The 16246-nt window shown below is 36.1% G+C and overlaps 1 protein-coding gene across 1 annotated transcript in view; it reads right to left on the bottom strand.

Moving 5' to 3' along the window:
• Positions 1 to 16246, bottom strand: part of LOC123668252 (fatty acyl-CoA reductase wat-like) — a 36217-nt gene that overhangs the window by 7022 nt on the left and 12949 nt on the right. The window contains exons 3-6 of the mRNA XM_045602023.1: positions 2534 to 2627; positions 2055 to 2177; positions 1222 to 1376; positions 612 to 728 (exon numbers count right to left, since the gene is read on the bottom strand). Coding sequence (XP_045457979.1) covers positions 612 to 728; positions 1222 to 1376; positions 2055 to 2177; positions 2534 to 2627 — 489 coding nt within the window. The remainder of the gene's footprint in view (positions 1 to 611; positions 729 to 1221; positions 1377 to 2054; positions 2178 to 2533; positions 2628 to 16246) is intronic.

Below are 16246 nucleotides of genomic sequence, written 5' to 3'. Positions count from 1 at the left end.
TTATATTATGAATATTTACGACCATCAGCTGCGACTACGTGAGCGGGATGGGCAGTGACAGCCCCCCACGCATGGAGGAAAAATAAAGTTTTTAAGTCATTTCCTCCCACTTTAAAATTTGTCGGATTATAGTTTATCTGTTAAAAATAATAATAAATAAATACTCTTTATTGTACGCCATTAAAAGAAACAACAAAGTAATAAGAAAATAAAAGATGTACAAAGGCTGTCTTACCGCTTAAAGATTAGAGCGATCTCTTCCAGACAACCTTTGGGTATAGGACGTGAAACAGAATTTGCAGTTAGGAAGTGAACAAATAATAATTGGTGTGCAAATTAGAATATATTGGAATAAAGTACATGTAGATAATATATAATAATAATCATACTACTTACATAATACATATATAAAATATATATATCATACACAGGCGATATAGGCGATCATGAATAAAGCCAGCTTACCATAAAATAATATATAAAAACTTTTTGATACATCTTTCAAGGTTGACAAACTTTCCATAGTCAGAATTAAGTAAACCTACATGAAAACCAGCAGTACTTAGCTCATATATATTTTATCATCAATATAGTAAATTGAAAAGTCTTACCCTGGAGTTATTGCATTTAATGTTTTTTCATCCATGGTTTCAACAATGTCAATCAGCTTCTCTCCCGGTAGTACACTCTCGTAGAATACCTCATCAATATCCTTTCTCGTGCAGTTACTGGAATTATAAGAATGATAATGAATAGTGTCTACCAACTAAATAACGTAACAGACTGTTAAAATTCTTCTGTTTGGTGATCTTTCTACTATTAGGAAGATTTTAAGCTTAATATTTTACGTTTTTACTATGTGTTGATAGAAGAGTGTTATGTGGGTATATAACTCAGAATTTCCCTAAAACATTCCCCATACGACTCTGAAATGACCTAAATCTATTTTTAACAAACAAAATTATTTTCGATCGCAGGAACAACTAACCGCTCAAGTGGATGCAACGGATTAGCATCCAACGTAAGCCTACTTCCTTGTGATTAGTACATTTAATAAGCTTTAAGCAGTACTAAATTGGTTTGTGCTGCGTCGTCTCATCTTACTTTCAACTTACAACTTCCAACTTCTATTGCCAAATGTAAGACTTCTACTGTAACAGGACCTTACAGACATTGACGAATCTTACTTGGTAAAATTATTATGATTTTCGTAAAATTTACCTGTAAGCGGTTGATATGTGAACGTGTGCGCGCAATTTCTTGCAAGCTCGTGCAAGGTTCAATATTTCTCGCGTTCCGCGAACGTTGATATTGACTGCTGTTTGCAAGCTTTCATCGAATCTCACAGTCGCTGCGCCGTGGAAAATAAAATCTACCTGTGATTCATTTACGATATATTTTTAAATGTGTTAATACTAAGTTTTATTACAGTCAGATGAGTACTTTTTGCGTGAAAGAGGACCAAACATCCACCCAGCCTCTTAAAGTTTCAAAATTTATAATATTAGTAGGATTGAGCAAAGGCGCCTTTTATATAGGTCGAGTGTTAATGAGCTACTTTGTTTAACAAGTTAAGGAAACATTTTTTAAGTATATAAATCATCTTTTGCCTGGACTACATCGCGAGAAAGCCATATCTAAGAAAAAAACTTACCTCTATTCAATTTTTAGTTTACCTTAAATTTATTAATTTGATACTTTATTGCACATTTAGAATTACTTTAAGAAAAATAGCAATATCCTAATTTAACAAAGTGCAAAGGCAGTCTTATCTTTAATAGCGACCTCTTACGCTTCAGCATTTAATATCCCACTACTGGGCATAGGCCTGTTTCCCCATAGAAGAAGGATCAGAGCTTACTCCACCACGCTGCTCTAATGTGGATTGGCGAATATATTCCTTACTATGAGTAACGATCGCTATCAGATGTACATGATAACAACCGGGACCTCACCTATAGCGGCTTTTATTAAAGAAGGCTTTGAATATACGTTAGATAACCTATAACATAATTATGTTAATATTAATCAGGTACAATACAGGAGTACTTTACCTCATTGATTAGTTTCGTCCTGTCTTCGTCGCTTATTCCAAGATTCAGTTCTCCCATATCTCCTTCAATTATTGCTATCTTTTCGATGAAATCCGGCAATTCTTTACGAAGTGTATCGTATAGCTGTTAACGGAAATGGTAAATTTTAAAACATATTTTTTTATACGACTAGGTCGGCAAACAAACGTACGGCCCGGCCCACCTGATGGTAAGTGGTTACCGTAGCCTATAGACGCCTACAACGCCAGAAGCATCGCAAGCGCGTTGCTGATCCTATTCCCGACCCTCCCCAGGAATCTTGGACAACTTACTGATCACAGAAACACATCACTACTTGAGAACGTATTATTTAGCTGTTTTAAATATTTCATCTAACTAAAATTCAAAATTTGAGGTGTAAGAGTTTATGTGTGTATGTGTGTGCGTGCGTGAATGCGTGTGTGTATGTGTAATAGTTTTCACTTAAGTTTATAACTTACGGCGTCATCGAATTGTTCCTGCAGTCTCTTTAATATATCTTTATTCTTCTTTGGTCTTGTTAAAAGATACAGCTTCTTGATGTCTGGACAGCATCTGAAAATAAAATTCAATAGTAACGTAATTGAACTTTTTTTTTTATGTCACTAGGTCGGCAAACAAGCGTACGGCTCACCTGATGGTAAACGATTACTGTAGCTTATAGACACCTGCAAGACCAGAAGCATCGCAAGCACGTTGCCAGCCCAATCCCCAATCCCCCCAGGATCTTTTAAACTAACACGGCTTCATTTGTTATAGTATATAGATAAAATTAATTACAACAAAGTATAAAATTTAAATTATTTTGTATGACAGAGGTATGACATATGCCTATAATATTTCAGTTATAGGTCACCTTACTCACCAATATGAACACAATACTGCTTGAAAACAGTATTATTTTGCTGTGATCTTCTGTAAGGTAACTACCCCAGTCGGGCTGATCCATATTTTGAGCAGGAAGTTCCTGCTGTGCCCTACCTCAGTTAAAACTTAAACTGAAATGACCTATAAATGTCCTAATCTGGGCTAGTATTACTCCGCTGCTTATTTTAGGTATCACCTGACTGATGTACATATTTACATATATTTATATAATTCATTGCAGGCAAGTCGTCATATAATTTAGAACAATATACTGTTTTTTTTTAAGTCACTGCGGAGTCTATTGCCTATTCTCTGCAGAAACTACATTCCGAATCTGTGGTAGCCTTACTTTAACTAATTTATTTAAAACAGATATAATTTTAACTTGTAACATATGTACCCTGTGACCCTACTCGAATTCAGAAAGTTTTGCTGAAGTTTACTGCATAAGAATCGATTTTCATATAATGCCCTCGGTATGAAATAAGGAATAAAATCTACTGAACGAATGACTTCGTTACGTTTTTCGTAACGCCATCTATCGGCCGTGGATGGCGTTACGGCGTTTCCTAAAAACGCCCATAGATGGCGTTATTTGCTTAGTTTATTTACGATTTGATAATTATAGTATGATAAAAATAATAATAAATAAACGCTTCACACTCAACGGTCCCCAGTATAATTTGCTCCTGTGTCGGGGGTCCGGAAACACACACAATACACAAGTACAAACGCCCAGACCACGACAAGCATCTATATGGCCGATACAAATGTCTGTCGTGAGCGGGGATCGAACCCGCAACCGCCAGCGCAACAGTCAGTAATGTGACCTCTGCGCCAACGCGTTGTCAAGATATATAAAGTTCTATTGCTGGATGGTTAAATCTATACAGATAAATATCAATCACCAAAATGTATGAAGGTCACAGCTAAATAACAGTGCTTTCAAGCAGTGTTGTGTTCCTGTTGGTGAGTAAGGTGACCAGAGCTCCTGGGGGGAAACTGGGGATAGAGTCGGCAACGCGCTTACGATGCTTTTGGTGTTGCAGACGTCTATAAGCTACGGTAATCGCTTACGATTAGGTGAGCCGTACGTTTGTTTGCCGATCTATTTATATATAAATAATTGTATTTGCTGGCCAACGAAAAAAACCGACTTCAATTACATTGACAAGTATATACAACGTAGATCGAAAAAATAGTCAAGTAAATACGCGTAATCAAAGATTACTCAAAAAGTTGTTATCAGATCTCAATGAAATTTAAATATGATAAACATCAGCTTTTGATTAAATTAAAAATCATCAAAATCGGTACATCCAGTAGAAAGTTATGCGGTATAATACAACGTAGGTCGACGAAAAAAGCGTCAAGTAAAAACGCATTATTAGATATAACTCGAAAAGTAGTTGTTAGATATCAAATAAATTTACGTGGAAGTTGGAACCAAATGACACACACCACCTTTCGATTTATTTATTTTTTGTCGAAATCGGTCCACCCAGTCTAAAGTTCTGAAGTAACATACATTTAAAAAAATATAGTCGAATTGAGAACCTCCTCCTTTTTTGAAAGTTGGTTAAAAATATATACACGAATAACTTTTAAACGACCGCACCAAATCGAAAACATCTTTCTTGTTCATCCATCTTCTTGTCATTATACATATCATCACAAAAAATACATATATACAAAAATATACATATGTACAAATCACCTAGAACAATACTACTCCTCCACACATGATTATCTGTCTGTATCTTTATCTCACGTCTCATTCAAGGCACGTAATTTACGCAGTATGTTGTAATGGCTCGTGATCTTCTGAGCATTCTTCTCACGTGTCGCAGACGTAAAAGCAACGGATTCAGTTAAGTTTGGTCTGCCAGATGTTAAACAAAGATTACTTAGACAATACTATTAGATATAACCGTGTTTGTTTTTATACATTAACAATTGACGTAATTTTAAATTAACAAGTAATAAAATGAGAATATAATCATTGAATAAACATTATTTGGGATATTTCGAAAACTACTCATCAGACCTCGTCCAGATTTAAATGGGACCACATGACATGCTTCTTACTCTTACACCATCCTCCTTTCTTACGACCTTACATTTATGTTATTATTATTATTTACTACCAGATCAGGGAGACATATTCTGTTGTACTCTGAATGAATTCACAAGGGCAATTTATTTATTATATGTTATGTTTGTGGTTGTTTTGTGTCAAATATTTTAGTATGTACTATCGCATTAGGTAATATACCCGTAATGGTAGTATATTTATGGCAATAAATAAATAAATAAATGTTGGGTTTACTATTGTGCTGTGTAATAACGGCATTTAAGAATATAGCCACCCCCTATCTTTCAGTGGGTGTCGTAAGAGGCGACTAAGAGATAACACAGTTCTACTATCACCTTGGTACTTAAAAAGCCGACCGGTGGCGGGATAACCATCTAACTGCTGGCTTTGAAATACACAGGCCGAAAACGTGAGCAGCGTCTTCGGTGCGACAGAGCCAGCCCTGCGGTCACCAACCCGTCTACCCAGCGTGGTGACTATGGGCAAAACACATGAGTTCACGCCATTTTTGGCGCGAACTTGTGGAGGCCTATGTCCAGCAGTGACTGTGATAGACTGAAGTGATGATGACTATTTTTATTTATTTAATAATTAAACTGTTTATAAGCTTATGTAGGCCTTTTTAACTTTTATTCTTCAAGTACTGGTCGATGGATTAATACTGCTGATTTTATACTATATAGGAATATTATAGTAAGATTTAACCGTTTAACCGTTTAACAGAAATATGCGCAACCGGAATTGTCATTGTTTAAGGAGTTACTTTTTGGGAGTGTGAGGAACATGGTGATTCAATTCCTCATCAACCAATGAAAAGGGAGGATCCTCCGACCAGACGGGTTTTGTGTCTGGCGGGCTAACGCCCCGACGGTTGTTGTCGGGATCTTGTATATATAGTTATTCACTTTGAAAACTCTGATAGCGCGATGTAGCATACGTCAGTTTTCTCTAATTACGTAGTTTGTAGTCGTTCGTATTTTCACGTGACATATGTCGCCACACTTTATGTGTTATTATATAACAAAATTAATACACCAATCCATTTTTCTATATTTATTTATCCTTTTTATTTTTTTTATTCATTAAAGTGAGACGTATTAATTGTTTTGCTTTATCATATGTATATAATTTTAGTATCTTATTATATGTGTACCAATATTCAAAATTTATTATTATATATTTATTAATATATTTTATATAAGAACTGCTTTCCGCCTATCTCTTTACGGGTGACGCTGAAAATCGGCGTTGGAGTCTTGATTCTCCAACAAATGCCGAGCGTCATCCATTTCAATGCTCCCATCAGTACATCGCTATACAGATTGCCGCTTTCTTTCTTTTTTTTATATACATTTTGCTTATTTTTCATTATTTTGTTTTTTTTTGCTTTTTTAATTGTTATTGTTGATTTTGTGCCTATTATTATTGTTTTTTAATTTCATTGTCTTTTATTTCGGTTGTATATTGTGTTCATTGTTTCCAATTTAGCTATTTGTCATAATATCTATATAGTTATCATTACAGCCTATACAGTCCACTGCTGGACATAGGCCTCCACAAGTTGACGCCAAAAATAACGTGAACTCATGTGTTTTGCCCATAGTCACCACGCTGGGCAGGCGGGTTGGTGACCGCAGTACTGGCTTTGTCGCACCGAAGACGCTGCTGCCCGTCTTCGGCCTGTGTATTTCAAAGCAAGCAGTTGGATGGTTATCCCGCCATCGGTCGGCTTCTTAAGTTCCAAGGTGGTTGTGGAACCTTGTTATCCCTTAGTCGCCTCTTACGACACCCACGGGAAGAGAGGGGGTGGCTAAATTCTTTAGTGCCGTAGCCACACAGCACCCGTAGCCACACAGCACCCGTAGCCACACAGCACCTATATAGTTATATTGTAATAGAATTGTTATATTGTAATTTCTATTTTTTTGTCTTTACTGTATATCGATGTATGTGTGTGAGTATGAATAAATGTTTTATTATTATTATTATTAACTGAGGCACGGTGGGGAGACTCACAAGGACAGACTCCCAGACCGGAAATAAATATTTATAAATACAATCGTCCATCCATTTATAGATATCAGAACAAAATGTTAAAGATGTTTAAGTTTTGTAACTGTAGTACAAATTTCCAGGACTAATAAGACATGTTACAAGTCAAGTGAAAAATTTATTTCAAAGTCTTACAATGTTATACATATTTACAATTCACAACTTAAGACTAAATATTTACAGATAGTTTCGATAGAAATCGTGTCTACGTGGAGTGGTGCCAAGAATGCTGGGAGCATTTTCCCGTTGAATCGCTATGCCGACTCTGGGCAACGGTGGCACCAGTGGGGACAAACAAAGAGGAAGGAGGAACGGAGTATTTGTAGCTTACGTCCCACAAAATTGTCCCATTTTCCAGGGAACCAACGTCAACCTATCAGGCCCTTTGCCACTATCTTGACTAATTCCAGTAGACTCGATAAGAGGCCAGAATGTCGATGGTGGTAAGAGCTTTCTTTATAGTATCATTTAGAGAACCGTGGCGGGATAACCTACCTGAGGTTTTATTGCAGCAAAAGCCTCCATTCTACACAGACATCTGTGTTGAATAGTGGAGCTCCCAACCGGAGACCAACGGTGTTATACTATATCTAAGTTCTACTTATTTGATAAGATATATTTTTGAAGCTATATTTCTTTTGGTGCGTTAGGGAAAAAGTAGTAAATTTTTACGATGCACGCACACTCCATCACAAAAAACCGACATCCTGAAATTAGCTAATCAACGAAGAAGAAGTTAGCAACGAGAAGTTAGCTAGCCTATGAATGCGCGCGTACACAACGTTACAAAAAAAGAACACCTTGAAGTTAGCTAGTCAACGAAGAAGAAGTTAGCAACGTGAAGTTAGCTATCCAACGAATGCGCGCGTATACAACGTTACAAACAAAACAAAACCTTGAAGTTAGCTAGTCAACGAAGAAGAAGTTGACAACGTGAAGTTAGCTAGCCAACAAATGCGCGCGTATACAACGTTACAAACAAAACGACACCTTGAAGTTAGCTAGTCAACGAAGAAGAAGTTAGCAACGTGAAGTTAGCTAGCCAATCAATGCGCGCGTATACAACGTTACAAATAACCGACACCTCGAAGTTAGCTAGTCAACGAAGAAGAAATTAGCCACGTGAAGTTAGCTAGCCAATGAAGTATAACTTGTTACGTGCGGACATAAGTACACACACACTTTTGTTACATAGACATAAACATTGTTTGTCGAATATAAATCGTTTATTAAATGTAATGTCCTTTAAAAATAACATTTAAATTTCGATCACATAAAAACAATAACACAGGTCAAGTTTATATTAAATTACTTTTAATAAGATTAAATAAGATTTTTTTTTTTTGGGTTAAAACTACACTTTTGAACTTATTAAAAAACCCTAATTGATCCGGCGAAATTGTTATCTCCATAATTTATTCTTTATAGGCAATACGTTTCAGCCTGTAATATCCCACAGCTGGCCATAGGCTTCTTTTCCCATGTAAGAGAAGGCTCAGAGCTTAATCCACCACGCTGCTCCAATTATATCGGGGTTAGCGGATATATTCCCTATTATCAGTAACGATCGCTATCAAAATTTTTTTGAATACGTCATTCTTTTTTTTCCATATCACACTGTCCTCACAACAATGAATACTAAACAAAAATTAACCAACTGAGTGCAGTCGCTTTTAAGTTACGCGCGTACATACATATCAGCGAATCATTTTTATCTATATATCAATACGTGAAGCAAAAACTTAGTGCCTCTTTTTACAAAAATTGGTAGGAAATTTCGCACACTTATAGTTTATATAGAAAAGTAGCGCTCAAATGGTATTTTTTTTAACTATGCAATTAAAAATACATAAAAAAAAACACTACACACACTACCATGTATGTGACGCACACACGCATAAATACTCTCTTGTTTATTATTATATATATACTAGCTGACTCGGCAAACGTTGTCTTGCCGCTAAACGCTATTTAAAAATAGGGGTTGGTGGTAGAAGGGTGAAAATTTAGGGTTGTGTGTATTTTTCAACGCCAAATCATAATAAAATAAAAAATAAATTATTTATCTAAAAATTAAAAAAATATATTTAGGGGTGGATAACCCTTAACATTTAGTAGGATGAAAAAGAGATGTTGTTCGATTCTCAGACCTACCCATTATGCAAATATTAAATTTGAATGAGAATCGGTCAAGCCGTTTCGGAGGAGTTTAACTACAAACACCGCGACACGAGAATTTTATATATTAGAAGATACTCTATGACAACAGAACCTTAATAATCAAATGTTCAAATTACAATATTTATATATTAGTTCTGGTCGAATTTCGGCCACTGGCCGATTAGTAGTTTATATAGATACTCGTGGTAATACTCCAATACTTCCTGGTATCAGATGCGACGTATTTTATATTATATCAATTGAATGCTGGAAAAACCGCTGATTAGAATACAATAGCAATCCGGTACTGTTCTACTAAACAATGCCATGTTCTAGATTCCTATGAGCTTCAAAAATGGAGGAGGTTATCTTTATGTTTTTATGTGTAACTTTTCATAACTCCCATAACTTTTCCTGGGTGCATCGATTTGGATGATACTTATTATATTCAAAAGCTAATGCTGGTCATATGGTTCTGTTTAATTAAGAATGAGATCTGACGTGTAGTCCATGTAAATTTAAGTCAGATTTTTTAGGGTCTCTATACATTTACATAGACTACCCCCTTTGTTTATTTATTTTTTTATTTTGTACTTTATTGTACACCACACATATATTACAAACAAAGCATAAAGATAGTTACAGATAGTGAAGTACAATGGACGAACTTATGGCTATGCCTTTATCTATACATATAAATAAAATTAAAGTAACTGTCTGTGATTTCAAAATAATTGTGTTTTTTTTTCAAGTGCATATAGTTTTTTTTTATTATTATCTTTATTAGGGACTTTTATACATATGTACATGACAGTCCTATAGTAAACTTATCAATTATAAAACTAACAATTTTAACATTTTTAAAGAAACTAACTTATAATACTAAATTATTACTAGATCTTAATTTAATACTACTAATTACAAACTCTAGTATAAATTTGGAACATTGGTAAGTTGGTTCAGACAAGATCTGATTGAAGTGCATATAGTTATTTACAGAATACTAAAACAGAAACAGACGATTTTATAATGTTGTCTGTCTTTCTTTTTGTCCGAGCTAATCTTTGAAATGGCTGAACTGATTTTTATAGGACTTTCACTGAAGGATAGACGAGGTTGTGGTGCACTATATAGGCTACTTTCTATGCCTATGCCTGGGGTCTCTCTCAAAGACAAGATCAGAAATGAAACTATCCGCTAGAGAACGAAAGTTACCAACATAGCCCACAGAATTAGCAAGTTGAAATGGTAATGGGCCGGTCACCTGTGTCGCAGGGCCAATAGTTGATGGAGCAGGCGTATCCTAGAGTGGAGACCACGTTGACATACCTAGTGTGGGACGCCCTCCGGCCCGCCGGACCGATGATCTACGTAAGATTGCCGGTGCTGACTATCGAAACCGGAATGTTTGGCGTGAACTTGGGGAAGCCTATGTTCAGTGGTGGACTGCGGTAGGCTGAAGCTAATTATATTGATCTTCCGGCATAATTAGTATTTACGCGGGAAAAATCGCAGTTATTGCGCGCGATTACCTACTGCCCAGATAGATATGAATTTTCTTAATTATGAATTTTCTTACAATAGGCTGTTCAAAAAGGAATTTCACGAACAAACATTAAATTTAGCACATTTCAGTACAAACGAATTTAACAATTACCTCAGGTTAATATTGTCTTTGTATGTTTATAAGTAAAATGTTTATATACCATTGTAGGTTCTATATTTATGTAGAATCTATATTTTATTAAATGTTTATTATTATGCTTATTACTATATGATTAATATTATTATTGGTAAAAATCTGTGTTTAAAGAAAGTAAGGTAGAAAATTCTTAAAATTTGCCAACTAATTAAAAAAAATCATTCCCAAGGCTAATTAAGGATAAGAGAAAGCTGAAAACCTATCGTGTTGGTTGGATAATGGAGATGAGGTCAGGTGAGCGTGGAGGCTATCTAATTGGTCCACTGCGTCCTATCCATCAGTTGAAGTTTCTACATTACTATCTCATCATCATCTTCCTGCCCTTATCCCACTTATGTAGGGTCGGCACAATATGTATTCCTCTTCTATTCCTCTCTATTATTCGTCATGTCAACGCTTACTCCTTTCCTTCTCACACAATACATCCATCGCTTTTTTGGTCCGCCGATCGCTCTTTGTCCTTCGACATTCATCCCTAACATTCTATTACCAACATACATACTATACTATCTTATATATACCTTTTCTTATATATATACATTACTATCTCTATGTGTAAATAACTGTTTTATGTAAAAAATATTCTGAGTGGTGTGCAATAAAGTATATTCTATCTCTATCTATTCAAACTTGTAATTACTATACGTATCAAGATATTCAACAGTAAAATATGTGATAAAAGCTTATGATATATTGTTGAGTAGAAGAAACACTAAATCAACTGAGGTAGGAAACAGCAAGAAATGTCTAGCTCAAAATCTGGAGTAGCCCGACTGGGGTGGTACCTCGACCTCACAGAAGATCACAGCTAAATAACTAGCCTTCAATGCAAAGAAAGCATTGCTTTCAAGCAGTACTGTGTTCCTGTGGTCAGTAAGGCGGCCACAGGTCATAATGAGGGTCGGTGGTAGGGTCGGTAACGCACTTGCAATGCTGACGAAGGATTTGTTTTACATCTTTCTGAGAAATCCTATCAAACTTTACTGTGAAATAGTGAACATAAATCTTTACGACCTTGCACTTTATTTCTATAATAAATCTAATATATAAAATTCTCGTGTCGCGGTGTTTGTAGTTAAACTCCTCCGAAACGGCTTGACCGATTCTCATGCAATTTTGTGTGCATAATAGGTAGGTCTGAGAATCGAACAACATCTCTTTTTCATACCCCTAAATGTTAAGGGTAGTCCACAACTATTTTTTTTTTAATTTTTAGATAAATTATTTATTTTTATTTTATTATGATTTGGCGTTGAAAAATACATACAACCCTAAATTTTCACCCTTCTACCACCTACCCCTATTTTTAAATAGCGTTTAGCGGCAAGACAACGTTTGCCTAGTCAGCTAGTAATAATATAAATAATATTATAACAAATAGTAATAAATAGATAATAATTAATATTCTTACACAAACACGGTCGTCTGTTCCCAAGCTAAGCAAGTGCAGCCCGTGTTATAGGTCACAGCGGACTGACATAGCTATATATTTTTGTGATAAATACACACAAAAATAATACATGTATAAACAATACATATAATACAGACAATAGCCTTGGGTCGAAAATGGTACCTATAAACCCTGGAGAATAAGGTCAGACGTCATAACGTAAGGCACACTATGTCAACGGGCTAGAAGAATGGTAATGCAAAATCATTTTATTATCTTAATTAAAAGTTAATAAAACGTAGTGTATATTTTAATTAATTATTATTAATCTTTAGAAACGTGACAATGGCTCGTTAGCAATATAGCCTTGACAGTTGACTTTGTTTACTTCGATAATACTGACAACTGTGCTATTTGACACGGAATAATTTAGTTAATGAGCCTAGAAAATAATGTTTTTATGTAGTGTTGTGTGTGAGTAAGGTGGAGAGAGCTCTGGGAGGGGGTAAGGACATGGGATCGACAAGGCGCTTGCTAGCACAGCGCCTTGTGTCGCAGACTTCCATAAGCGACGGTATCCGCTTCGGTCCGTCTGTCGTAGTCGGTCCTTAGTCAGACCGTACACTTGTTTGCGATCTTTAAATAGTACAGATCAATGTCTGTATATTCTAAAGCTATTTTACATAATTTAACAAGGATTTCAAAGTTTTATTTCTGGAGTTTTAAGTCGATAATAACATTGAATCGATGAAATATATGTGCGTAGATAACTGCCGAACGAATGTGCTCGTTTTTGTTAGGATTAGGTTTATATATAGGAAAATAAATAAATATCGATATGATATAAAAAATGGTATCAATACCATGGATGATTTCGCCGACATCACGAACGGAGAAGACACGAAGGAAATTGATTGATGAAATTCAAATGATTACATAATATAATCAAAAATAAAATTAAGTAAAAATTTTCCTGTATTTAGGTATACTTTGGAGCTGTTGTATACAATGTACGATAGTTGATGTGGTGTTCGGCGTGATTTGAAATGTAGATTCTGCTAAGAAGAATCGAATAGGAACCCGACTTACTTTTTAAAAAAAATGACATTATCTCATAATAACGATCTTATAAGAATGAAAATACCGTTTAAAATAGTTATCATTAGCTATCGATTAAAGTAAGAATCATCAAAATCGATAAACCCAGTGAAAAGTTATACGGTTTAATACAACGTAGGTCAACGAAAAGATAGTCAAGTAAATACGCATTATTAGATATAACTCTAAAAGTACTTGTCAGATCTCAATTAAATTTAAATGGGACCAAATGACACGCAACATCTTTCAATTAAAATAAAATTCATCGAAATCAAAAGACCCGGTCAAAAGTTCTGATGTAACATACATTAAAAAATACAATCGAATTGAGAACCTCCTCCTTTTTTGGAAGTCGGTTAATAAGAGAAATTAAATACACATAATTTTTGTTTAATTATAAATGTAGATAGAACTATCGTGTTTGCGTATGCATAAAGGTTAATTACAATCATGTCAAATATTTGTATGGTACATACAAACGTTTGTATGTGCAATACAAATGTTTGTCGTTGTCTATTGGTATGTTTTATGTTATAATCTACGTGTACGTATTTTCTCTTACGTGTATGAAGTTCCCGCCAATATTATATGATATGGAATTAGTTGAAATTGAAGTTTGGAAAACTTTTGTCATAATTTTACGAATTTGAAACATTATGTTGCAAAAATTGTGACGTTTCGTGACGAAAAAGTAAAGTAAATAGGCACAAAGAGAGAATGATTTGACATATCCTTCAATTTCATGCTTCCGACTGCATATTATCAACGACGTTGCATAAAGTTTCGAAGGACTACCGTATTAATATATTTTAAATGTACAGCACAAAATGTTTGATATTGTTTCTATTTATTTCGCTGACTTTGTGTGCATATTGAATTTTTATCTTGTTCCAGCTTTTTCAGTTGATTTTCTATTAGTTGTTCTTCACGCAGGCGGGCTTTATGTTTTTTTTAAATTATTGTTTTATTTATGTCTTTTTAGTCAGACAAATTACGTAATCGGTTCAATTCATTAAAACAGTTTACATCATGTGTTTGATTAAGTAATTTTTTTAGGGTCAAGAGAACTGATAGCAAGCCCAGAGAAAGATCTCACTCTGCTCAAAGCAACGTAGGCCTGACCTTTAGCAAATAGGTGACTGCTTAAGCCAACAACTATTAGTTTTAATATAATGAAATTATTATTAAAATTATTTGTTTGTATTTGGTATTATTTTTTTTTTTTTTTTTTTTTTTTTTTGCATAGATAGGCTGGCGTTTGACCGCTATTTCACCTGATGATAAGTGAAAATGCGGTCTAAGATGGAGCACGCTTACCTAGAAGTAACCTATTCACTCGCGACTTAAAGATCCCCAGGTCATAGCTTTCAGGAAACACAGACGCTGGTAGAGAGTTCCATTCTTTGGCCGTACGGATCAAGAATGTACTAGCGAATCGCTTAGTGCGTATAGGGGGAATGTCAACCATATAAGGGTGACGTAACGCAGAGCGTCTGGTTGTACGATGATGGAAGGGGGAGGGCGGAATCAGGTCATGGAGTTCTTGCGCACACTCTCCGAAGTGTATCCGATAAAAAACCGACAGGCCGGCCACCCTACGCCGATGATGTAAGCTTTGCAGCTTTGTGGCGACCAGTGCATCGTCACCGATGAGCCTCCTGGCTCGTCTCTCAATTGATTCAAGAAGCTCCAGCTGGTACTTGGCTGAGCCATCCCAAAGATGAGAGCAGTACTCCATGCATGATCGAACTTGTGCTTGATATAAATTCAGAAGCTGTTCCGGAGTGAAGTACTGTCTCACCTTCGAGAGGACGCCCAGTTTTTTGGCAGCTGTTTGAGCTTTTGCCTCTATGTACGAGCCAAAATTGAGGGTGGATGTTAGAGTAACGCCAAGAAGCTCCAGGTGGCCGGATATGGGCACGGGCACACCTCGGAAAGAGGGAGTCAGTTGGAAAGGACTCCGTTTTGCCGAGAAGAGACACGCCTGGGTCTTAGAGGCGTTGAACTTGACCAGATTTGCGTCACCCCAATCAGAGACGGCTTTAAGGGACAAGTTCAGACGCTGAATCATGGCTTCCCTCAGCGACTGGATCTCAGACCCACTCGCTCGTGCGTCGGACATGTAACGCTCGACAACGGTGCTGTCATCTGCATACCCAAAGGTCCCGGGTTTGAGCAGGTCGTTGATGTGCAGCAAGAATAGCGTTGCCGAGAGTACAGACCCCTGAGGGACCCCGGCATTGATGACCAAACGATCGGACTCGCAACCGTCTATAACCACGCGAATTGATCGATCCCTCAGGAAGTCAGATATCCAAACACAGAGAGAAGCGGGTAGGCCGTATGAGGGAAGTTTGCTAATAAGGCCATCGTGCCAGACCCTGTCAAATGCCTTCGAGATGTCGAGCGAGACCGCTATGGCTTCCCCGTGTTTCTCGATAGCCTCACTCCAAATGTGTGTGGCATACGCGAGAAGATCACCAGTGGACCGCTTGCGACGAAAACCGAACTGTCGGTCGCTAAGAAGATCGTTCTCCTCAAGGTGTGCCAGAAGCCGATTATTCAGTATACGTTCCATACTCTTACAGAGTATGGACGTTATTATGTATTTGTTATTGATTTTATTAATGTAATTGTAAATTGGTGTGACATTTATTAATTTTTATTTGTAATTTTAATTGTATGTTTTTTTTTAACCATTGTATTTTATTAGAAAGGCTACACCCCGAAATTGATCGTCGCCTAGGAGGCGAGTTTGGCATGGCATAGGCGTGGGAAAGAGCAAAGTCCACATTTTTTAAACTTTAATA

Source organism: Melitaea cinxia, chromosome 30 (genome assembly GCF_905220565.1).
Source record: "Melitaea cinxia chromosome 30, ilMelCinx1.1, whole genome shotgun sequence".
Lineage (NCBI taxonomy): Eukaryota > Metazoa > Arthropoda > Insecta > Lepidoptera > Nymphalidae > Melitaea > Melitaea cinxia.
Note: the sequence above shows the minus strand (reverse complement) of the source record. Positions and strands in the feature narration are given on the sequence as shown.